General features: G+C 39.1%; 2 protein-coding genes across 3 annotated transcripts in view; one reads left to right on the top strand and one right to left on the bottom strand.

Moving 5' to 3' along the window:
* The window catches only part of MCC (MCC regulator of WNT signaling pathway), a 195864-nt gene extending 183854 nt beyond the window's left edge, over nucleotides 1-12010 (bottom strand). The window contains exon 1 of the mRNA XM_083351476.1: nucleotides 11800-12010. Coding sequence (XP_083207602.1) covers nucleotides 11800-11966 — 167 coding nt within the window. The 5' untranslated portion in view covers nucleotides 11967-12010. The remainder of the gene's footprint in view (nucleotides 1-11799) is intronic.
* A 9045-nt stretch (nucleotides 12011-21055) lies between these two features.
* YTHDC2 (YTH N6-methyladenosine RNA binding protein C2) overlaps nucleotides 21056-26018 on the top strand; it is a 46600-nt gene continuing 41637 nt past the window's right edge. For both annotated transcript variants that reach the window (XM_083355895.1, XM_083355896.1), the window contains exons 1-5: nucleotides 21056-21324; nucleotides 22502-22592; nucleotides 24010-24206; nucleotides 25366-25565; nucleotides 25733-25899. In XM_083355895.1, coding sequence (XP_083212021.1) covers nucleotides 21132-21324; nucleotides 22502-22592; nucleotides 24010-24206; nucleotides 25366-25565; nucleotides 25733-25899 — 848 coding nt within the window. In that variant the 5' untranslated portion in view covers nucleotides 21056-21131. The remainder of the gene's footprint in view (nucleotides 21325-22501; nucleotides 22593-24009; nucleotides 24207-25365; nucleotides 25566-25732; nucleotides 25900-26018) is intronic.

Here is a 26018-nt window from a genome sequence, read left to right as displayed (position 1 = left end):
TTGGGGGGGAGGATGGAAAACAGTTCATATGTCAGCATAACAGTACCAGCAGTCTTAATAGGTGGGAGACGAAGAAATAAAATGTAACATCATCAACATTCCCCAGCATTTCTCAAGTTTCAGCAATACTTACTAAATCTCATTTATCTTCTGCAGTAAGAAATGTGGTTCTTAAAAAATGTCATCCATACACATTTGTATAGTCATTCAAACCTTGTGTCGTGTAACTTGATCTGTTCTTTTCTGTATTTATGTATTCCTCACTAGAAGTCTCTAAGAATACCCTTCAACCCCATTTCAGTTCTTAGCACTGAACGATTTTGCGGATCTTGTTCTCCTACAATACAACATTTAATTTGATCTCCTGTAGATCAGTATCTCCCAAAACCATTCTTCCCAATTTTTAACAGGTGCAGCCAATTTCTTGCCAGGGATCTCTCATCTCAGAAATACTTTCCTATCTCTATCATGGGGCCTTTATTTTAACATCTATATTTTTGTGGAATGAGACTTCTGTCTTTATTCCTCTCTGAACCCATTTGGAAAACATCTTTGACATCCTGAAAAATATTAGGATCTAGGTTTCTTAAATCAAGATATTTGTTTCCGGTCTGAAAACTACTGGTTTGCAATTTGATCCCAAATTACATATCAAATTCATCTTATGATATAACTCAAATATAAAAATAATGGCTAAGAATTTTTACAAGGTAATATTTTAAATTAGTTGATTTTATGGTTGTTTTTAGAATTTTCAGAGATTTTCATTTACGTATGTCTTGCCCACAGTATACACATGACAAAACATACAACCGCAACGTGTATAGGTAGTCCTCAACTTATGACAATTAGGCCCAAAATTTATATTGCTAAGTGAGAGTTTTGACCGATTTTATAACCTTTCTTGCCACAGTTGTTAAGTAAATCACTGCAGTTGTTAAATTAGTAACATGGTTGCAAAGTGAATCTGGTTTTCCTGTTGTCTTTGCTTGTCAGAAGACTGCAAATGGTATCACATGACCCTGGGATACTGCAACTGTCATAAATATGAGTCAGTTTCCAAGAGTCTGAATTCTGGCCATGTGACTATGGGGAGGCTGCAACAGTCATAAGTGTGAAAAACAGTCATAAATCCTTTTTCAGTGCCCTTGTAACTTTGAAAGGTCAATAAATAAACTGTTGTAAGTTGAGGACTACCTGTATTAACTAAACAATGTTCTTAGATGCCACCAAGCTATCTGAAATTTTAGCTTCTTTAAGAGGTACTACATATTAAAAGAAATCAACAATTTAATTTTACAAGAAATTGAAAAGTGAAATTTAATTATATATTTGGTGGAAAAAATAATTGAAATATTCAAGTTTGGAAAATCAATGGGTCTGGGTATCAAAAAACATAACTTCACTTCTTGATTCACTTCTTGAGTTCATTTTTCAACATTTTTTCTCTTCTGTTTCTGAAACGGCTTTATGGTTTAAAAATGAGAAATGCAGCAATAGATTTTCATGTGGTCTAAATTTAATAAGTTAAAGGACTGGATTGATTCTACATTGACACTAAAGTGATTTTATATGGATTTTTCCCCTTTTTGTTACATTTTATTTTAATCATCATCATTGAATGTGGATTCTTTTCTTACTATAAAATCACGAACTATAGATTTTTTGTGGATGTTGTTTTTTACTCCACTATTATTCATTACATGCACACACATACATTGAAAGGCCATTACTCTATTATGGTTCCCTCAGATGAAATTCCAGCCTCACCTGTCATCCACCGCATAAAAAACATTCTCCAACTGGTATGCACAATGCTTGGGTTCTTTTTTTATTCTTTACTACATTAGGTGGAAACAAAGAGATCCTTTTCTATCCCTTCTGTGCCATTAAGTGGTCATTTTTATTTGTGTAGTCAAAATGCAGCAACTGGGTAAGTGATCTTGAAAAGCTAGTCAAAGCTTATGAAATTGAAGCAAGATTACCTCTTTTTCAAAGGTGTAAAATATTTGCTGCAATTATTGTAAAGCTTTTGGCAATTGCCTCAACCTGAATGCAAAATTTTCACAGAACCTTTGTTAACCAGATTTACTGTTACAGCAATTTCAGCAACTGGATTATTACCCATACAGAACTAATACATCCCCTGAAATATCATAGGCAAAGAGTAACACCATTTCTTCTTAACAACTTTTGTGTTAAGTGTGATCAAAATGCAGTCCTCTTTGCGAATAATGAAAAACCCTGCAGTTGTTTATTTACTAAACCATCTCTATTTTATTAACCTACGAATACCCTGTAGTCGGAGAAACAACTAACCTGTTTTATTAACTACCTTTTACTAAAATAAGAAAGATAATGAGAAACAAGTCTCAAAAATATATTATTGCTCCTTGTTGCAACATGATGCTGTCATGTATGTGCAAATACACATTTCATATATGAAGTGATATATGTACTCTATTAATGTAAATAAGAATCCACAGTATACACAGAAAAGACAAGATAAAACATTGTTGTGAATTATCATTCTAAAAGAACAAAGAAGTATAACACACAACTGTGAATTATTGTCATTCTGGTTCTTATCAATGTAATTAACCTAGTTTTTTTAAAAGTTACCTAATATGCACATACATAATCATATATAAAGCTCTACATAAAAATCTGAGATAACAATTTTAGTAAACTTTGAAAGCAATTATGAAAAACATGGAAAACACCAATACAGTAATGCTGATATGATAATCACACCTTAAATATAAAACTGCTTTATAAAATGTTAAGAACTTTATATTTTGTACACAAAGCCACTTATATTAGCATTATAGGAAATTAACATGCATTGGTGGTGCAGCAAGAAAACAACTATATCCTGCAGACTATTTTGCAGATTTTCCCAATCCATTTAACACTGTATTTGACCATTTTAATCATGAAAATAGAAAACAAGTCAGAGAAAATGTAAATTTTGCCTTCCTTCCAACTACCTTCTCCCAATATGTCTAATTTTAACACCACTAATGTCACAGTTAAGAACTTACTTGCCAACTTCTGTTTTTTTTAAAGAGATTCCCACCAAGATTACATTTGAAATCAGATCACTTAAAGTTTAACAAAACACTAAAGCATTTCTTTTCTTTAGGCTCCTCTAAAATTTCTTTATAGTAAATTATTGCTGAACTTTGATTATATAGGGCAGGGGTTTCCAATCCCTGGCCACGGTTAGGGAACAGACTGCACAGCTGGAAGCAAGTAAGTGAAGCTTCTTCTATATTTGCAGCTGCTCCCCAGTGCTAGGCATCACCACCTCAGTTCCACCTCAGATCATCAGGCATTAGATTCTCATTTGAGTGCGACCTCCCCTCCAGTGGAAAAATTGTCTTACATGAAACTGGTCTCTAGTGCTAAAAATATTGGGGACTGTTGATATAGGGGATACTGGTATTATTATATGTCATAGTTTTTCAGCTCAATTTATATTAGTTAGAATCATTATAATAAATGAGTGTTTCAATTGTTGTTCTATCTATAGTATCTGTTTTGGGCTTAGTCGTAATAATAAATTGTATGGATATAATAAATTCTTATTCATGATTTTTAAAAAATCTACTTTAGCAGCTGCTACATTCTCAGACATATACATTTGTCACTGAAGACTGTCCAGTTCTAAAATGCTCTACATGCAAAAGCTAGTTGGCATATTAACAGCCACCAGGGTATTCACCTGAGGACAAGGAAAAGAGTTTAAGATATTAACAGGATCGCCATCTTCCTCACTCGCCTAGCAGCTTGGTTCTCTCTTTCTGGCAAAGGTAGACCAGGAGATGGGCACAAGGAATAAGTAAAAAGAGAAAGAATCCTATTGCTCAAAATTTCATACATGCCTCTAAAAATTAGTGGGAGCTGAGGGGAGTGGAGAGGCTAGGAAGCATATGTACACATGGAGTCCATGGGTTGCATTCCTAGAGTTTGGAAGCTAATCATTAGAGATTTGGGATTATCTTTGTATATTTTTGCAGGAAACAATCTTTGAAACTGTGTCACATTCAATCCAAATCCCCTTGTTCTGAAATTATTAAAAATATTAACTCTCACTCCCAATAGGACAAATATAAAATGTCAATTTAAAAATATATTGAACTATTTAGAGTTTTAATTATACCTAATTTTTGTTATTTTATGCTCAGAACTGCAAGTTCTTTATCTTGACAAGAGTTATTCAAATGATCTTTGTATTATAAGGAAATATTTTAAAGCATTAGTTCATTAGTTGAATTTTAAATTACACCCTGTACCGCCAAATGCAATTCCTTTTTAATATCAATCAGCAATTTTTTTATTCACATTTTAAAATGTCACCCTAACTATTCATAGTATGAAAATTAACTATTCTCTCTGGAGGTGCCTTTTCTCTCCATATGTAGTTTTTTATTACCCAGCTAGTATTCAAAGAGTTTTCAATTTAATGTACCACAAAGGATTTTCACAGCTGAGACACCATATAACTTCATTAAGTATGCAAATAGCTTGTCTCCATACACCAAATTAAACTGCATACAATAGGAAAGCACTTGATTTAGAACAAGAATAAACACCACTTCTGCATACACCAATGCACAGAGTATGAACAGTAAGCAGGGTGAACTAGAAATTCAGGTAAATGAGGGCGGATATGATATTGTTGCCATTACGGAAACATGGTGGGACGAAACCCACAAATGGAACGCACAGCTAGAAGGATTTAAATTATTTAAAAGAAACAGACTAAACAAAAGAGGAGGTGGAGTTGCTCTATATATAAGAAATAACTTTATCTCTACAGAAATAGAGCACAACAATGATGAAAACTGTAAACTTGAATGCATTTGGGTCAATATAAAAGGGGGAACAATGACAATGCCAGGTGTATACTATAGGCCGCCCAACCAAGCAAAGGAAATAGATGAACTTTTTGCTAGTCAGCTAACTAAGGTATGTAGGAAGCACATCACAATAGTAATGGGGGACTTTAATTACCCTGATATCAACTGGGAGACAAACTCTGCACCAAGTGGAAGATCAAACAGATTCCTGACAAACCTAGCAGACAACTTTCTCTCCCAAAAAGTAGAGAAGAGAACTAGGGGATTAGCCATATTGGATTTAATTCTCACTAACAGAGATGAAATGATAGAAGGTGTTGAAGCCACAGGAACCTTGGGGGGAAGTGATCATGCAATATTGGAATTCAACATTCTGGAAGCACAAGCAATAGAACACAGCCAAACTAGAGTCTTGGACTTTAAAAGAGCTAATTTCAATAAACCTAGAAAGACCTTGGGAAGAATTCCATGGTGAGAATCCTAAGGGGAAAAACAACTCAAGAAGCTTGGGAAATTTTGAAAAGTGAGATAATAAAGGCCCAGTTTAGCACAATACCAACAAAGAAGAAAAATAACAGCTCTCAAAAGAAACCGGCATGGCTGCATAAAGAACTCTCTGATAAATTGAAAGATAAAAAGGACAAGTGTAAGAAGTGGAAAGAGGGGCACATAACTAAGGCAGAATATCAGCAAATAGCCCGTGCCTGCAAAGATGAAGTGAGGGAAGCTAAGGCTCAAAATGAACTAAGGCTTGAGACTGAAATCAAAAATAACAAAAAAAGCTTCTTTCAACATATTAAAAAACAAGAAAAAAAGTTAAGGAAATGATTGGTCCATTAGTGGGGGAAATGGCAAGAAGGTGACAAGCAACAGGGAGAAAGCAGAACTCTTTAACTCATTTTTTGCATCTGTCTTTACACAAAGGGAAAAAACAGTCCAACGTACCAAAACCAGTGCTATAAAAAACAGAATAGAAACACAGTTAAGATAGGCAAGAAAATGCTAAGCACTTGTCCAGCCTAGATGAGTTCAAATCACCAGGACCAGATGGATTACACCCCAAAGTTCTCAAGGAACTGGCAGATGTGATCTCAAAACCACTGAACTAATATTTTTCAAAGATCCTGGAGCACTGGGGAACTACCAGAGGACTGGAAGAGAGCTGATGTAGTTCCCATCTTCAAAAAGGGGAAAAAATAGATCCAGGAAATTACAGACCTATCAGCCTGACCTCAATACCTGGGAAGATTCTGGAAAAGATAATCAAACAACAAATCAGCGAACACCTTGATGCAAACAGTCATCACTAAAAGTCAACATGGGTTTGACAAAAACAGATCATGCCAGACAAATCTTATTGCATTATTTGACCAAGTGACAAAATTAGTGGACCACAGGAATGCTGTAGATATAATTTACTTGGACTTCAGTAAGGCATTTGATAGTAGATCACAACCTACTACTTGATAAGATAGAAAAATGTGGGTTAGATAGTATCACCACCAGATGGATTCATAGCTGGCTGACTGGCCATACTCAGCGTGTGGTCCTCAATGGAACTGCATCTACATGGAAGGAAGTGTGTAGTGGGGTGCCCCAGGGCTCTGTTCTGGGCTCAGTGCTCTTCAACATCTTCATCAATGATTTGGATGAGGGGATAGATGGGGAACTCATCAAATTTGCAGACGACACCAAGCTGGCAGGAATAGCCAATACTCCAGAAGATAGGCTTAAAATACAGGAGGATCTGGACAAATTCGAACACTGGGCACTATCTAACAAAATGAAATTCAATGGTGAAAAAAGTAAGGTTCTACATTTAGGCAGGAAAAATCAAATGCACAGGTATAGTATAGGTGGTACCTTGCTCAATGGTAGTAACTGTGAGAGGGATCTCAGAGTCCCAGTAGACAATCACTTCAATATGAGCCAGCAGTGTGCTGCAGCTGCCAAAAAAGCCAACACAGTGCTAGGCTGCATTAACAGAGGGATAGAATCAAGATCACATGAAGTACTAATGCCACTTTACAATGACTTGGTAAGGCCACACCTGGAATACTGCATCCAGTTTTGGTCACCACGATGTAAAAAAGATGTTGAGACTCTAGAAAGGGTACAGAGAAGGGCAACAAAGATGATTGGGGGACTGGAGGCTAAAACATATAGGGAACGGTTGCTGGAATTGGGTATGTGTAGTTTAATGAAGAGAAGAGTGAGGGGTGACATGATAGCAATGTTCCAATATCTCAGGGGCTGCCACAAAGAAGAGGGAGTCAAGCTATTCTCCAAAGCACCTGAAAGCAGGACAAGAAGCAACGGATGGAAACTAGTCAAGGAGAGAAGCAACCTAGAACTAAGGAGAAACTTCCTGACAGTTAGAACAATTAACCAGTGGAACAACCTGCCTCCAGAGGTGGTGAATGCTCCAACACTGGAGGTTTTTAAGAAGAGACTGGACAGCCATTTGCCTGAAATGGTATAGGGTTTCCTGCCTGAGCAGGGGATTGGACTAGATGACCTCCAAAGTCCCTTCCAACATACTACTACTACTATTACTACTACTACTACTACTTATGATGATGATGATGACGATAAAACTCATGTTTATGAAGGCTTTTAAACCAAGAAACAACTTCATTCACAAATGCACATGTGGAAAGAAGAGTACAAAAGGAAATGGCAATCATAGAAGAGAAGGGGCTTGTACGTAAAAGTATGAGAAGAAATTATCATTTCTGAACAATGTGTTTACGAGAGGGAAGGAAGAAGAGAGACAGACAGGCAGACAGACAGACACACACACACAGAAAGAGAGAGGGAGAGGGAGAGACAGAGATCTTTAGATTTTTTGACCCAGTATCTCAGAAATCTCAATCACTAAAGAAAGCTTGTATTAAAATGATACCCTAGCTTAAGTCAATTGTAATCAAACCACACATGAAAATTATAGAACAGTAACATCTTATGTTACTCTTCCCATTAAAGATTATTACTGTTTTGTATTTGGCTTGAGAATATTTAAGAATTCTGGCTGTGTATCTTCAGGGAAATCTTTAAATAAACAGATTGTCAGAATCAGTCACACGATATTCAGCCTAATAACTCAATCCTAAATTCTTCAGGTTAGAGCCAGACTGATGTAGTGGTTAAAGCATCAGGTTAGAAACTAAGAGACTGTGAGTTCTAGTTCTGCTTTAGGCATGATCTTGATCCTGATCTTGAGTCAGTCACACTCTTTAGGAAGCAGGCAATGGCAAAATCCTTCAAAACCCTTGCCAAGAAAACTGCAGGGACTAGTCAAGACAGTTGCTAGATATCAAGACTGACTCACACTCACACTCACACACACACTGAATAGGTGGAAAATGGCAGATTGATGTGCTTCCTTCTATTTTCTTAGAAATCTATCCTGAATGTATCAGTCCCAAGTATATCAGTTAGGTAGACTATGTCTAAGGATAAACTTTATCCAGGATAGTTTTCTAAGAAGATATTTCAAGACTGGGCTGGTAAGCTGCCATGAAGTGATAAATAGCTTTTTAGAGTGCTGGAGGGCAGGATACATTTCACAGTGAATGCAGCTAGGACAACTGACTCATTTTAAATTATACTAAAGTGAGTAATAAAAATTAATAGCATATATTTGTTTCTCCCAAATATTGTTATATTCAAAATTACAATTTAATTGCAACTTTTGTAAGGACTCTGAAGATTGTACCCAAGATTGGGGGTGGTGGCGAGAGGGCTGTTCTGTGAATTTATGTCATGCCATGCACACATTTGAGTAGTTTCACAGAACCTAGTAAAACTTGCTTTAAAAGTTATTTTTATAATTGGTTGTAAGAGCTATACATTCTATTCTGTTTATGAAGTATTTACAAAACAATAATGGTATTTTTAGATGTATATTTAAATATCGTAACAGAATTTACAGCTCTTAGAAGCAAATCTAAAGATAGTGGCTCTTAAGCAAGTTATTTAATGGTAAACTATATGTATAAAATTAACCATCATTTATACAGTAGCAGTAGCAACAACCCAAATCAATCCAGTGCAGATCTTTCTCTCTCTCTGTTTTCACTGAAATTGGATTATCACACCAAATAAATGACATGAATGTATTTTAATAGAACACCACCACACAGAGCATTTTCCAAACATTTAAAAAACAAATGAAGCCAGAAATCAAAGCAATGTGATTCACTGTGAAAAGAATTATGAGTTTCACTTGGAACAGAATGAAAAATGTAGGTTTTTCTGTTATGTACTCTGCAGAAACTGGGATTAGTTCATTTTCATTGATAGTGTACTAGAAGTTCAGCCTTTTTCTTTATTTCTTTCTACTACAATGCAGGTAGTCCTCAACTTACAACAGTAATTGAGCCTAGAAATAGGATTGTAAGTCAGGCCAATCATTAAGCAGGTTACCATGTGACCATGTCTGATTTTACAACCTTTTTTGCAAGATTAAGTGAATCTTGGTACTCATGAAACAAACACAGCCATTATTAACAAAACCCTTTGCCTGCAATGGCCCGTCACATGACCACAAGAACATTCCCTATCTCCAATAGTATCTATCAATCTCTATCAATCCTTTTATAAAATGAAACATGCATACGCAGTAAACATAGAACAATACTTTGCTAAATTGTAATTTTAGACATAGAGGGATTTGAGATAATGATCTTAAAGGGCTGATACTTGTTAAGGTAACTGGATTCTAATCATTTCTCCTGTTTTAAGTGGTGTCATATATTTCAATTTGGTCTGTGAGGGCAAAATGTTTAGAAGGTAAAACTTGCTATTTATTCATCAGCCTGAGGTGGGGGCGGGGAACTTGCCTTATAATGTAATTTTAATGTGTAACATCAGCTGAAGCATCCTGAAAAAGAAAGGAATTTTTCCCTAAATAAATCTGTGCATATTTTAAAAAATACATTTTCAGATTATATACTGAAAACACTAAAACAATTATTTTTAAATGATCTTACCTCATCAGTTTGAACATTAAAGGGACTAAAAATATAAGAAGCTACTTTACTTTTCAAAACACTGTATACGTCAGTTATTCACAACAAATGAGAATTGTAAACCAAAGGGCACCAAGAATTTCAATATTTCATCAATATGGAGGATTGTTTCATCCTGTGCATAAGTATTCTGGAAAAATCATCAAAGAGCAAACATCAAAGGATTCCATTGTAGGTATTTGGTTTCCATTTACTATGCACTTCTGCTGACTAACAATCCAGTGATGTTCAAACTGCTTTCGACAGGTATTGCTTTTAACCATTTATAATTAACAGTGTATGTCCAGCTACACATTGATAGAACTCCCTAAGTAATTTATTACTGTATTTAAAAGTTTACCACCAATAACAACCTCCTGTCTTGCCTGAACACTCGTGCCTTTTTATTTCTTCAGTCATATGCTTTTCAAACTCAATTAACAATAGTTTCAAAACTCTCTTAAAATTCACAGTACATATGAATTCAAATCAAAAAGATATATTAGCCAAATATGAAATGTGATGAGATTGGATTCTTATGCTGAATTTACAGTGCTCCTTGTATTAAAAGATGTCATGGATTTTATGCTTATTTTTTTATTTATACTTTTCAAATCTTTAATTATGGCAAGACAGTATGGAGCATGAACATTTCTGGGCTTCTCACATTTTTGTTGTGCCAAAAGGAGCTTTTACTACTGTACATTACATGTCACTACAAAGAATAGTCAATTAACTTTAGATTCTAAATTTAATCATTGAAGGATGGCATACAATGTATTGCTTCATTTAATCAAAAATGAATTAAATCTATCAGGATATGTTGGGGGCTTACAAGAATACCTTCCCCAAATCATACTTTGATTACTTTTAAAATCTTAACCTGCGTAGTTTTAATATTTTAACATATTAAAACATATTTACTTGTTTTATAACTTGTAAGCTACCCACAGTCACCTTGCAGGGGAGATGAGTGGCATAAAAAATTAATAAATAAAAATAGATTGCATTATTTATTGCAAAGCTAAGGTAAGGATATCTAATGGGGGAAAAGAGCGAAACTGGAAACCTGTTTCCTTTTCATCTCCTCCTTCAACTTCCGAGCACATAAAACAGCTCAGTTGAATCTGAAGTAGCTCGACAGAAGTATGTATGTATGTATGTATGTATGTATGTATGTATGTATGTATGTATGTATTTATTTATTTATTTTATTGGATTTGTATACCGCCCTATTCCCTTAGGACTCAGGGCGGTTTACAGGGCAGTTAAAAGTAACGACGCGAGGAAATACTAGTGCGGCATTTTTATACCATTCCCACAAGTAATTCCGATCACATTCCTTACACTTTTAAACTTTTTTAAAAAAAGGGGGGGGCAAAGATCGCAGTCGGAATGCAAATCTTAAAAAGGAACTTTTAAGAAAGACGGAGAAGCAAGCGGGAGAGGCAAAACGGCTCGAAGGAAAAGAGCCTTTTCTGAGAACCGTTTCTATTCGCTGGGAAAATGCCAGCGTGCCAGTCACTAAGCCAGGGGTCGGCAACCTTGGCTCTTTTATGACTCGCGGACTTCAACTCCCAGAATTCCCGAGCCAGCTATGCTGGCTCGGGAATTCTGGGAGTTGAAGTCCGCGAGTCATAAAAGAGCCAAGGTTGCCGACCCCTGCACTAAGCTAAGGAGTCCGAAGGTGCTCCGAGCTGGGGCCCCATGGCAGAACTGAAGGCACCTCCCCTAGCCCACCATTCAACTCGGGGTCAAAGCCCGACTCAGAACCTCCGCTCAGCAACTTGCGAGGAAGTCGACCCGCCCTTCACGGGGACTCACGGGAGCACTTTTACATCTCTTATGAATGACACGCATAGTAGGGATTGTCCGGCACGAAACCGAAATGTCGCAGCTGCCCTCTTCAGCTCTTCCCTCACCGGCTGATAAAGCCGTCGCCGTCCCCGTCGCAGGTCTGGAAGAGGCGCCTCATCCTCTCCTCCTCGCCCGTGCTGGAAGTGTCGCTGCCGCCGCCGCTGCTGCTGCTCCCGCTGCTGCTCCCGCTCACCTCTACCACCACGGCTGGGCCGGCCGCTGTCGCCATCATACGCGCTGCCCCGAAGAAGCGGCGACGGCGACTCGAGCCCCGCTCAAGGCGTCCAAGGTTCCCGGAACCTCCAGTTCGCCAGGGACTCCCCCCCTCCTCTTCCTCCCGCGCGCGCGCGCGCGCCCCCGCGCGCGAGCGCTCCCCACCCCCACCCCCCCCTTTCCCAGCTCAGCTGTCGCGCATACAAAGCACGAGAAGGCGGCGCCGTGAAAACAAGGAGGGCGGGGAAATCCAGACGCTCCGTTGCTCCTTCTCGCGCGCCGAATTCGGCGCGCGCCGCCTCCTGCGCCAATCAGGCGCATCCTAGGGACGGCGCGCGCGTTTTACCGGCGCACCAGACCCGCTCTGCCCGTTTTTGGGAAGCAAAAGCCGGGAGTTCGTCGGCTTGCAACGGAAGAACGCGGGTGGGGTTTGGGGGGAAGACAGTGGACGCGGAGGTGGAATTTGCATGCTTATTTGTGTTTTCGGCTCTTTTCCCTGCGACTTAGGCCAGGGGTCTTCAAACTTGGCCCTTTTATGACTTGTGGACTTCAACTCCCAGAATTCCTCAGCCAGCAAAGCTGGCTGAGGAATTCTAGGAGTTGAAGTCCACAAGTCATAAAAGGGCCAAGTTTGAAGACCCCTGACTTAGGCGAACGAACAGAATATTTTATTTTTTATTTATTTTAATTCCATTTATATCCCGCCCTTCTCCGAAGACTCAGGGCGGCTTTACAAACTTAGCAGTAGCCTTCATTCTATGTATATGCCTGCTTGTTAGGGCTTTCACACACACACCCCCAAGCGGCATTATTACAAAGTCAGCTTAATTGCCCCCAACAATCTGGGTCCTCATTTTACCTACCTCGGAAGGATGGAAGGCTGAGTCAACCTTGAGCCTGGTGGGATGCGAACCTGCACTAACTGCAGGTTATCTTTCTGGAGCAAATGGAAAGAATACTCTTATTTGTTTCCGTCCCGCAGACTACATATATATGGACGACCCCCGTAAAACATCGCTTCAGTTCGTAGTAACAGTTACCTTTAAAAAAAAAAGAGCCGCTGGCTTGGAGATTCGGTTTTCTTGGATCTTTTTTACTCCCAATAGAAATGCCCTTGATGCTTTTCCACAGTGAATGATTATCTGATGAAGCCACAATTCAACTGTTTGGTACACTGTCAACAGTGCATTTGCATGGGAATTGTGCTCGCAAAAGTTATGCTTGGGCTTGCTGATGATTTGCCTTGAGCAAAAATGTTTCTATCTGCGTTGTGTGCCAAACAACCATTATGTATGTCATATAAAAGATGTAAAAGTACCATTGGTAAAAGTAAAAATGAATGAAATGTTGCATCTGCCCAAAATGTACCTCATTGTATTACGTTATTCATAATACTATAATCGTAAATTTTCTTTGCCTTAAGTAAAACTTTTCTATGACTGTGTGTCTGATTTCTCTTGAAGTGATCATTGTTATTGCTGAGAAAAATATGAATGTTGCAAAAAAATGCATGTTCAAGGACATGGGATCAAATCTCCATCTTGATATGTCAGTTAATTCATATTTTAAGTTTAAATAATTTTAGCCAATGTGGTGGCTTTTCATTTTTAATAGCTTTATTTTCTAAATGTTTTTCAGCAGCTGCACAGTACTTGAGTTTGTAAATAACAGAGTTGAAGTACCATAAAATGGTTTATGGAAGTGTTTTTATTTTGGTACAGCACCATCTGTCTGGTTTATGGTACTCAAGTGGCATATGATGTACTGCCCAGTTTATTGTTATGGAACAATTTCTTAGCTTGGAGAGACTGTTTCTAAATAATTTTATATTAATATACATACCTCATCCCAACTGCAAATCATGTCCCTACACAGGTTAGTATCTGATAATCAACTATGTAGAGTGGATTTGGTTAATATTAACTTGGAATATAGAAGTAGGTGCCTGTCATTCAAATAACTGCTGAGATTTCAAGTTGCATACAGAAGTTATAGCACTAATATCTGCCCCATCTTTTAAGTAACCACCTGGCTTCAGCAATAAATCAAAGACTTCCTGACATTTCATTGCTGAACCTAACATTGTTTTCACCAGTCTGAAAATTCTTAATCTTGGATGCATTAAAAACTTGATTGCAGACAACAGTGAAATCATATTTACCAAGAAGTGAAAGACATACTCAATGATTTATACTTATGGTTGCCTTCTGCCCTTCCAAATTAATACCCAATGCAGAGTATTCTTATTCGAAAGCAAGAAATTGTTGCAATTTACATAACACAAGGCCTCCGACTTGGGAAATATTGATTCTTGCTTTGGCTACCTCAACACGGATAGATTATGTACCATCATGTCAATGTTGACTCTTAGCAACTACATACCGTAGATTTTTTCCAGGAGTAGATAAACCTGATCCTTCAGGTTTTCCAACAATAAAGTCATTACTGCCTTAATTGAGTTCATCCATGTTGCTGCAGATCAACCTTTTTTTCCACATTTCTGAACATTATAAATTACTCAGCAGGCTTTCATCTTTGCATGAAAATGTTCAAAGTATAATTTGAGCTTGGCCATTGGTGCCTTAATTCAAAAGTGAATTGATTAGCATGTTGCATTTGTTGTTTGTTGCCTATTTCAAGTCTTACAACCACAAACAAGCTCCAGGGTACAGTGTTCTTGCTCTTTTCTTCATAAAAATGAGAAAAACTGCAACTTCTCAGACTCAGTTATATATGCATGAGACAAACTATTAATTCAACACCATTATTTTCCTAGGTGGTGACCCTCAGCATCATTGAAAATGTTGAGTGTACTGTATACCTCAGCTAGTAAAAGGTACATTGTTATGCTATGTTGTCTTTAATCAAACAACTTTATATGTCACAATGGTTGGCATTACTTACAATTATCATAAACCATGATGTAAAAAAACCAGTGGCAGTTGCACCATGTGATACCAAAATTTGACAAACCACATTAGGAGAATTTAATTCTGATTTATGAGCACTTTGCATTTTGCTCCAAGCCATTTCATCTCCTGATGACCTACATAGGTTTTCTAGCTGTATGCATGTGTAAGATGCTTCTGCAAACTTCCTTAGCAGAAAAACACTTAGTATTTTGAAGATGCACCTACCATAATTGCTTCAGAAAAAGAATCAAAGGAAACAAAATAGTACAGAATGTTCTTTATAACTGATTATGGCTCTCGTAGCTACCATTTTGTGAGTGTGCACAAAACTTCTAAATCTATTCACCAGACAGAAAAGGACTCCAACCTGTGGTCTTGTAAGGAACCACTCATGAATTTTACCAATCATAATTATGTAACTTAACTCTAGCTTTTCTTTTTTTAGAATATTTGCTTTTCCCAATTCTATAATTTTTCTTGTCACACATTTTCTCAATATATTTTTCCTTGCTAATTTTAATTACATGTTTCTATTTCATATGCCTTCATCTAGCTACTGGCTATTTCTAAAAAAGGTTAAATATTTTGTGGAGCTAATAATTAGACTGTTTTCCAGCAAACAGGTTACCTCAGCTTTGAAGCATATGTAGTTGCACTACCCTTGTTACTGCATTCTTATCAGGTTTTAATTCTTGGAATGTGTACTAATTGTATGCTTGCAATTGCATTTCTTCTCCAGCATTGTGGTTAATCTCAGAAATGTCTTTCATGAAACTTCTTTACAATAAAATCCCTTCAGAGCATTTAATTACAAATCTTATCTTGAGCCTGTATTTTATTTCTATTATTAGAAAGGGACCATAACATTAAAAACATTGCAAAAACCAATTAGACCAGACTAAGTGCCCGTTTGATATAATATTCTGTTTTTCACAATAGCTAACCAAACAGTACACAAATCAGGAAGGAGCAACCCTAACTTAAACAAAATAATGCCCTTATATTTGTGCTCCCATTAGTGGAATTGGGAAAAATATATGATTTACCAAGATTATCACATATCTGGATTTTTTCAAATAAATCCACTTTTTGCCATAATCATACTCTTTCTACCAGGTACAATCCCCTCCCCAAATGTCTAGAACTGAAGTGGCAATGGTTGTCAGCTGAAGCATCCACAGATCTCATGGAGAATTCCTTTACCCATTCATCAGCTATATTATTTTAGCAAACTACATTTCCTTTACTTGATTTTACAGGATAAGGGATAGGTACAATTGGTAAACATTTCAAAGCTGGGCAAGGACTCTTCTGATCATGACTTCTGCCTGCTGATCCAGCAATGCTGATAATCCAGGGAAGTCAATGGTTGCACAGTAGCCATGAACTCGAGTAAACTCAACCCCACTCCAAAGCAAGGAAGTTGAAATACAGTCTAGTTGGAGTCTCCCACCAGTTTACCAATAGGTAGGAAGTAAAGGAAGGAGCAGCATGAGGGCCAATATGCCTCCATCAGTATGCTTTATATTTGTGCATATTGTGTCATGAAGGGTTAGAGTGCTAAACAGAGAGAGAAAGCAATAGCTATGATTTCTGTAAGAGGAAATTCCCAGGCCTTTCCCTCAATTGATATCAATTTTACCTGAGTTGCTGCGATCCTTTAGTATCCTCTAGTAAGTGTCTGGAGAGATTACATGGGTAGCTTAATTTGGAGGTAGAAATTAATGCAGAGATCCAAGTTCCAAATTATATTGCATTTTACAGAACAAATCACTAACTGCTTAAATCAGACATGTCAAACACAAGGCCCGGGGTCCGGATCCGGCCCGCGAAGTGGTTTCATGCGGCCCACGAAGCCATCCTGGAAACAGTGAGGGAACGGCCCCCACTGCCTTGGCCCTGGCCCAGAGACCCTCCTTCTGCCAGAGACCCTCAGATCTGTCCCACTCCTGCCCGGGCCCCCATAGGCACCCTTGATGCCAATGATGTAGAGCTGGCCACGCCCACCCAGTAGGCCATACGCACTCTAGCCACGCCCACCCAGTAGGCCACGCCCACCCTGGCCATACCCACCCGGCCCCCTGAAGGCAACCGCAATGCTGATGCGGCCCTCAATGAAATTGAGTTTGACACCCCTGGCTTAAATTGTATATATGAGTGATTAGGACAAGCCAGTTAAGTACCAGAGAGATGTTCCCAATTAAAAAGCTCCTGGAATTAAAATTTTAAATAAATAGCATAATAATATAAGAAATACACACATAAATATATTAAATAAAAAAGCCAAATGGATTAAAAAAATGTATATCATACTTGACAACCCAAGCCCTGTTGGATCATCATTTCAGAGATTTCCTTAACTAAACAGAGGAAAAAATGGGCAATAAAACAGAGCAGGAGCAATTTCCAACTTCCCACTGAGTGTCCTTGTGGGAAGCTGAAAGGTAGAATCAGAAATCTTCCTTCCTTCCTTCCCTCCCTCCCTCACATTTCTGACAGCTTTTGCATTGAGTTTGCTTGTGGGAAGCTTGCAAGGAGAAAATCAGTGGGGAAGCCAGCAGGAGGTAGCAAGTCCAAGGTCAGCAGGCATGTAAGTGGCTGCTACTGGGTAGGCGAAGGAGTGAGGGGTGCACAGAGGTGCAGGTCAGGAATGGTACTTGGGTACATGAGAGAGGTGCTATTGGGAAGGGAAGGGTGTGTGGGTGTGCACCAGAGATGCCACATGGCTTGGAGAGGGCATGTGGATAGGCAGCATAAGCTGGGCAGAGTGTCTGGGGTGCACAGAAGATGCTATGCAGGTCAGGTAGGTTATGGTATGGCACAGGTTAAGAATGGTGCATTGGTAAGCAGGCATGTACAAGAGGTGCTGTGCAGGTCAAGTAGGGTGTGCAGTGTGGCAATGCGGGTTAATAAGAATGGAAGGATACAGGGAATGGCATGAAGTCAGGGATGTCATGCAGAAGGGGATTGCCTGGGTTTGTGAAAGATGCCTGGAAATGCTTGGGAGGGTACAAGCAGTGGCGTAGCGTGGGTTGTCAGCACCCGGGGCAAGGCAACCGGAAACAGAAATAGAGGGGCGGGCGGGCGGTGACGTCACGGCACTGCTGAAAAGACGCGCCCCGCAGCGGCGTAGACTTTCCAAGAAGAGTCGCGCGCATGCGGGATGCTTCTGGGTCCCTCTCGAGGGCGGCTGGGCGGGGCTCCGACCTGCAAGAGCCGCTGCATTCAAGCTCGCACGTGAGCCCCGCTAAATAAAGCCACGCATGCGCACGAAGCTAGGCCGGGCGGCCAGCGGGTCCGTCTTTGCTCGGCCAAACCTGCCAGGGCGCCTGCGGGGCGCTTGCGGTTGGCCTGAGCCTGGGCGGAGAGTTGGCCGCTTCTATTTATTTTATTCAGTTTATGTGGCCGCCCATCTCACCTGCCGGACTCATTTCGCTTTGCAAGAAAGAGCAGCTCGAGAGCGGAGCCAAGCCAACTCTGTGCAGCCCTTGGGGCTCCCTGAGCAGCTCAGTGCGAGCGCGCCCCCCCAGATGTTGCGCCCGGTGCGGCCGGCCCCCCCTGCACCCCCCACGCTACGCCACTGGGTACAAGAATTGCTATGCAGATTGGGAATGAGGCATAGGAGGTGGCACCGATCAGGGTGTGTGTGAGTGCCCTAATGTGCCAAATAGATCAGGGAAAGTGTGCATGGAACAACACAGATCTGGGAGATGAGGTAAATAGGGGTGAACAGGAAGTGCTGTATGGCTCAGGGGAGGCATACAAGGTGTAGGTTGAATCTGAGAAGGCATGTGTGTGTGTGGGGGTAGCACAGTTTGTGGGAGCATGTAGGTGCCTGGGCTGGGAAGACTGCATGGGGGTCCTTTTCTGTTTCTTTCTTCCTCTTTCCCTTCCTGTCCCTTTCCAGCAAGTAAATAAATGGCTGTCACTGATTCAGGAAGGGAGTGAGGGATTGCAAGAGTGGCTGCGAAACTATGACAGAACATTAAAAATGAAGATGGTGTGACTGACCTGCAGCCTAGCAGCAGCCAGTAGCACTGAAACAACCACAATTTCCCCAAATTTCTTTCTCTTGGAAATCATTGGTTGTGTATCTGTAAGTCAACCCATTTAAGGTATCTTGGTTCAAAAATGGTTGCCCTATAGTTCACCATATCACCCATTTAAAGATGATAACAAGAGTTTTAGTAGCATATAGATCTGATATTTGAGCTTATAGAATAACATTTCCAAATATTGTAGTATTCTTCTGATGTAAACTTAAAACTAGACTGACTGTTAGATCATGGTCATTAAATAAAGAAAGAAAATAAAATTTCTTTCGTCTTCATCCATATCCCTTCTCCTCACCTGTCAACTATTCAAGGATGGACATAGGTTTATTTATTTATTTATTTGTTTGTTTGTTTGTTTTTATAAACCGCCCTTCTCCCGAGGGACTCGGGGCGGTGTACAGAATAAGGTAGGTATACAGAATGAACAATAGTGAAAAAAACAATAGTAAAAAACAAACTGGGACCCCAATTAGAGCTATCAGGCCAGGCCGGACTGTTGGAACAGGTAAGTTTTTAAGTCGCGCCGGAAGGTGCGGAGGTCGGGGGCCATCCGGATTTCGGTTGGTAAGCTGTTCCAGAGGGCTGGCGCACCCACTGAGAATGCCCTCCCCCTGGGGGCCACCAGCCGACATTCCTTGAGCGGTGGCACCCTGAGGAGGCCCTCACTGTGAGAGCGCACAGGACGGTGGGGTGCTGACATTGGCAGAAGGTGCTCCCGTAGGTAGTCTGGACCCATGCCATGTAGGGCTTTGAATGTCATGGTTAGCACCTTGAACTTCACACGGAAGGCAACTGGAAGCCAGTGCAGCGCACGGAGGAGAGGTGTGATATGGGAGTATCGGGAGGCTCCCAAGAGTGTCCGTGCCGCTGCACTTTGCACCAGTTGAAGCTTCCGAGTGGATCTCAAGGGCAGCCCCATGTAGAGAGCGTTACAGTAGTCTAGGCGAGAGGTCACAAGAGCATGGGTGACTGTACGTAAGGCATCCAGGTGCAGATAAGGCCGTAATTGGCGAACTAGTCGAACCCGGGAGAAGGCCCCCTTGGTCACAGCTCCTATGTGATCTTCCAGGGAGAGCTGCGAGTCTAGGAGGACACCCAGTTTAACACTCTTCCAGAACATTAGACCTGCATACAGAAATAGTCTCAGCAATGCAGTAGTCAGTACAAGAGAAAATAACACGCTGTTTCTCCTGAAAGCTTCTATTTTCAGCTGGATAGTTGGGTCTCTTTTTTTTTAATTGAAGCAGAGTCATCCAGTGATTCTGTAGATACAATCAAATATATACTAAAATATAACAGAGACTGAGCTCACATAGGATTTTTTCGTAAGGTTAAATCAAGGGCTTCTATCCTCAGGATGACAGAAAACCCTACCAAGATGCCAAAATTTGATTCGGTTTAGCATGCTTTGTGAGGGCAGCCACTGTGATTTATTACTTAGTAGAAGTATGTTTCATTACTAAATAACTTATTAGGACAACGCTGGAAGTATGCCGGACATCATCATCTGAGCCACAAAGACTTATATGAAAATAAATGTATCCATGTACATGATGCCGGAAAAGGATGCGTTTTTTGTTCTATTTATTTAACATGCTCAGAAGGCGATCTCCTCCGGAAGATTTCTGATTCACATAACAAGCTAACCATTATTTTCAAAATCACCCTAATCACACAACACTCTGACTCGTAGTTTAATTTAACCCGCTCATAAGGACCTAAAGCAGGGGTCGGCAACCTTGGCTCTTTTATGACTCGCGGACTTCAACTCCCAGAATTTCCCGAGCCAGCTATGCTGGCTCGGGAATTCTGGGAGTTGAAGTCCGCGAATCATAAAAGAGCCAATGTTGCCGACCCCTGACCTAAAGCTTACAGCATTAGTATCCGTTTATTAGGCCAAAACGTGGCCTCGACCCATAAAACAGCCACCCCTCAGGAAGTCGAATCGTATTTGACTCGCAATAGCGTCGTGCCTAACTTCCAGAAGCGACCTCCCCTCCTCAGCGCCAGCGCAATAAAAACCAGCTTGCTTTTCTTTCGGCCTTCCCTTTCCCGCCTGGGAGGCTGTGACGTCACTCCGCGCAGCCCAAAGCTCCGCCCCTTGCGCTGCTCTTTTCAGTTTCCCGACGGAGTTTCGGGGTATTTCGGGCCTTGTCGCGGCCCGACCGCGGCTTCTCATGGTGGCGCCGAGCTTCAGCTCGTAGGCGGCGTTAGGCGATGTCCCGGCCTAATAGCGTCTCGCCTCGGCCCTCGGGGAGCGGGTCCACAAGCGGAGGCCCCTCTACCGCCTCCGCCGCCTCCGGCACCGGCGGTGGTCGCTCCAAGGGGCTGAAGGATATTCGTATTGACGAAGAAGTGAAAATCGCTGTGAATATCGCTCTGGAGCGGTTTCGGTATGGGGACCAACGAGGTAAAGGCTCCTTACCCCGGAGGAGACCCACAGTTGATGGGGTCGTCCCTGCCTTGTACCAGGGCAGCCCCCGAGACAAGCTAATCCAGTGTTAAAAGGTTTGCAAATTAAGTGGTCCTTCCCGTTGGTTCTTCCCGTGGATCGAGCTACAAGCGCTCTCTCAGTGTATCCGACAAACACAATGAGAGTTGTCGTTCAACACAACTGGAGGAGATCCCTTAGGAAGGCTTAATGGGAGTAAATCAATTGCTGGTGAACAACTGCCTGTGTTGTTGTTTTTATCCTGGAGGTCAAAAGTGATATATTTCTGTTGTCTACACCAACCTTACCTCCCCTGCATTAGTTACTCTGGCTAGGAAAGTACAGATGTTTTGGTTGCTGATTGGAGTTGTTGCTGCAGAAATAATATAGCAGTATCACATTTCTCAAGGACAACATTCAGTCTTTTTATCTATTAGTTACCCAGGGTCTTTCATTCTCTTGCAACTCACAAGGCAGTTTTCTCCCACTCCATCAAACTCTTTTAAAATACTTTTAATCAGATTCTTTGAGACGGAGTTGCCCATACTGATAATATTTTCAGACATTCAGAAATAAAATATTTTTTTTCAGTTTTATAGCGGGGGGATACTAAGGAAATATCATCTGAGTTGAATCATTTGGCTTTGATATTTGCTATTGTTTGTGTATGTTTGTGCGTAAACAGCTAGACCAAGCTGCAGATAAATAAGGCATGTTTCCAATTGTGCTATCCCACATACCTTGGAAAGGTAACAAGCAAACATGGTGGTCATAAAGAAACCATAAAGAGGTTTACCAGGCCCCGAGTACCAAGCATTTCTTGCTTCAAGAAATTATTCAAGTTAAAGAATTTATATACTTCTCTGGTATAATATTTTTCATAAATTCATTTGTCCATTTATTTAAATACCATGTAAAATAAAAGTAATTTACACATTTAGCAGTCAATAGTTTATTTTCTCCCCAGAGTATTACTAATCAAATTTGTTAATTGACACGTGATATAATTCTGTGCCTTCTATTCTGAAATAAGCTCCATGGGATTCAGTGGAATTTTTCCAGAGACGACTTCTTTCTCATCTTTGAGAAATATTTGTTCCTTTTTATGAATGAAAATAATCCCAATGAATATTCCCGTTGTAATTTTCTCCTGCAGAAATGGATTTTCCTTCATCATTGACCAGCACTGAGAGAGCTTTTATTCATCGACTAAGTCAATCTCTTGGTTTGATTTCTAAAAGCAAAGGGTAAGTTGATATCCTACAAAATAAACAGCCTCCATGTATTGCGAGTCTATGTGGATCATTCAGAACTAATATTTCTGATACAATTGTAGTTTTAAGCTTCTGAAGTATTTTGATGTTCTTCATGAGTTTGGTGTGCTTCTGTTTTAAGTAGTGCTACATATAGTTACTGTACTACTTTCAAGTGCTTGTTCATAATTCCATGTTTAGATTGAATTGATAGCCAGATAACACTGGCTATCAATTTATCCTGTGTTGCTGCAATAAATATATTTATATTTTATATTTTATTATGTTTATTTATTTATTTTTAAATGACTATTCTTAGATTTAGAATAGTGTATTTAAGACATAAATTCTGTAGGTGTTAGAAGTAAAATGCATTGAAATGAGCTGGACTTTAACTATTGTTAGGATTTAACTGTAGGTTTTCTGGCCATTGACTACATAAAAAATCTTACTGTGTTTTATTCTGGTAATCTTTATCGGGCTAAAATTATATATAATTCTTTGAATAATTACAATGAAGTTTCTTTAGTTATAAATAATTGTGGTACTCATGATCTCAGTAGATGGCAGCATCTGACTGAGTATGGAAGGTAACTAGGATCGCCCTGGTTAATGTTGAAATGGAAGATCACCAAGCACTGTAAACTAGACTGGGAAGTTAAAAACATTCCAGAAGTCAGCAGTGAAAAACCTTATATCAAGAAGACCGCATGGATGTATCAGTGAAGATACCAAGATTCAAGCTCATTGAAAACAGACTTTACTTTTACTCTTATGATTCTCATTAGTAAAATCTTAGATTTATTTATTTATTATTTATTTATTAGTTGAATTTATATACCGCCCTATTCCCGAAGGACTCAGGGCGGTTCACAGGGCAAGTTAAAAACAATACAAAAGAGAGAATAAAATAAAATTAAATTAACACAGCCCACAATTAAGTTAACATTAAAAATTAAAATTTAAAATTAATTTAATTTAATTTAATTTAATTTAATTTAATTTAATTTAATTAATATAATTTAAAATCCCTCAGTCCAGGCCAGACAATTCAAACAACCAAGTTTCTAAGTTTTTAAGATGTTCCTAAAAAGTTATTAATGCTTTAAAAAGTATGTGTTTAGAATGATAAACATTTCAGCTTACAGTATAAAAAGCCTTGACATAGAAACAAACTCAGTTCTACATATTTTAAATCGTATTCATTTAAAATGCAGTAGGGATTTGCTGTATTCAACTGTGTTGTGTTTGATTGTATTTCATAGTAGCTGATCTATGCATTGATAATTCAGAAATAATGAACTGCTAAAGAGAGCAAACTAAACAGAAACCTAGCATATTTTATTCTGATTAATGTGAATGTATAAAGATCATTCCTGGTGATAAATACAACAATTTGTCCATATTACAGGAAAGGAGCAAACAGATTCCTAACTGTGAAGAAAAAAGATGGATCCGAATTGGCACATACAGTGATGACTTGTAGTTTGATTCCAAACACAAAGCATGCTATTAGAAGTTTAGTTCAGAGATTTCCTGTAACCAATAAAGAACGCACAGAACTTCTACCAAAGACAGAGAGGGGAAATGTGTTTGCTGTTGAAGCTGGTAGGTTGAGTATACTCTGAAAAACTGCAGTATATTATGGGAGGAAAATATATTGCTGAAAGATATGTTTAGAAAATGTTACCATTACAGTCTGACATTTTTATAAAGGTAATGATTGCTATCCTAATGAGTGTGAGTTCAACCCTATGTTGATGGTGCTGATTCACCATTTCCCAATACTACTTTCTGAGTTGTTTTTTTTTTTAAAGAATTCTCTAAACCACTAAAGAAGAAAGGAGAGATTTGGTGGAATACTTCCTATTCCCTTTAATGAATTCTAAGCAAAACTCGGGATTCACACCTATATTTTCAGTAGTAAGTAACAAAAAGAGTCACAGAAATAACTTCATTAAGAATGGACATTAGGTGGAATTTTGACATTCAGGTAGGATTTCAGTACAGATTCCATATTTCTTAAATTTTACTTTGAGGAGCAGGGCCCATACAGATGAGATTCTGAAGAAATCTGAGGAGTGGACCAGCCTGCTCTTTGATTCCTCAGAAACATTCTTGATTTTTTTCCCTACTATTGTAGTTTAAAGACCATTTTAAACTCTCTTTGTACCAAAAATAATAGCTATATGTTCTACTTCTGCCTCATGGTAGGCCTGAGCTTAGCTGTTTTAATCTCATAATCTTTACAATACCAGAAAAAGGTTTAAATCTACAGTTTTCCTGTGTTCTGGAGCAACATACTGAACTCTCTTCTGTTCTACAGTCTTAAAATATTCAAACTTGTCACAGACCAGGTCGTTTGGTGGCCACACAGGAAACAATTCATCACTGAAGCAATGAGACTAGTCCTTTAAAGCTTTCACCTGGGAGCTGCAAGACTGTTATTGTGTAATCACTAATCTATTTAGTACTTTGATCTTTGATTTGCCTGAGGTTTTCAGAATGAAAATGTAAATTATAGCTGTTCTCTATCCATTGTGAATAAATGGAATGTGTGTCTATTCTCAGGTTGAGCAATTCCTGTTTATTCACAATTATGTTCCACCAGTGTTTTATTTATCAAAGATACTATTACAGTGCAAGCTAAGTAATATTTGTTATTGTTATGTTGTGTGATATTCAATTTCTATAACCAAATGGCTTGTTTATGGCCTGTTAGAGTAGATATATTTTCAGCTTAGCATAATCCTTTTTTCCTCCCTAGAGAATAGAGAAATGAGTAAAACAAGTGGGCGTCTTAACAGTGGCATCCCTCAGATCCCAGTGAAACGAGGAGAATCAGAATTTGATTCATTTCGGCAGTCTCTACCAGTTTATGAAAAGCAAGATGAAATCGTTAGAATTATTAAAGAAAATAAAGTAATTTTGATTGTGGGGGAAACTGGATCTGGAAAAACTACTCAGGTATGTTACATATAAAAAAATTAGAAATATGGAAAAGCTGTCCTAATAGATAAATAGTTTTAATATTTTAAAATCAGCCAGTTTCAGATGGTAATGTCATGTGATGTGGGATTTGTAAGTCTAGTTAACAGATTTTTTTTCTAATTACACTTATATTTTATGTTCAGATACCTCAATTTCTACTTGACGACTGTTACAAAAATGGTATACCGTGTCGCATATTTTGCACTCAACCAAGACGGTTAGCAGCAATTGCTGTGGCTGAAAGAGTTGCTGCTGAAAGAAGAGAGAAGATTGGTCAGACTATTGGTTATCAGATCCGATTAGAAAGCAGGTCTCACCAAATGTTTTTTGTATACTTGGATTTTAGTATTTTAGGAGTCCTGCAGATTACAGATTGTGCAAGTAACAAGCTTTAGAGATAATCTCATCCCTTCCTTGGCACATTATTTT

This window comes from Vipera ursinii, assembly GCF_947247035.1.
Source record: "Vipera ursinii genome assembly, chromosome: 2".
Lineage (NCBI taxonomy): Eukaryota > Metazoa > Chordata > Lepidosauria > Squamata > Viperidae > Vipera > Vipera ursinii.
Note: the sequence above shows the minus strand (reverse complement) of the source record. Positions and strands in the feature narration are given on the sequence as shown.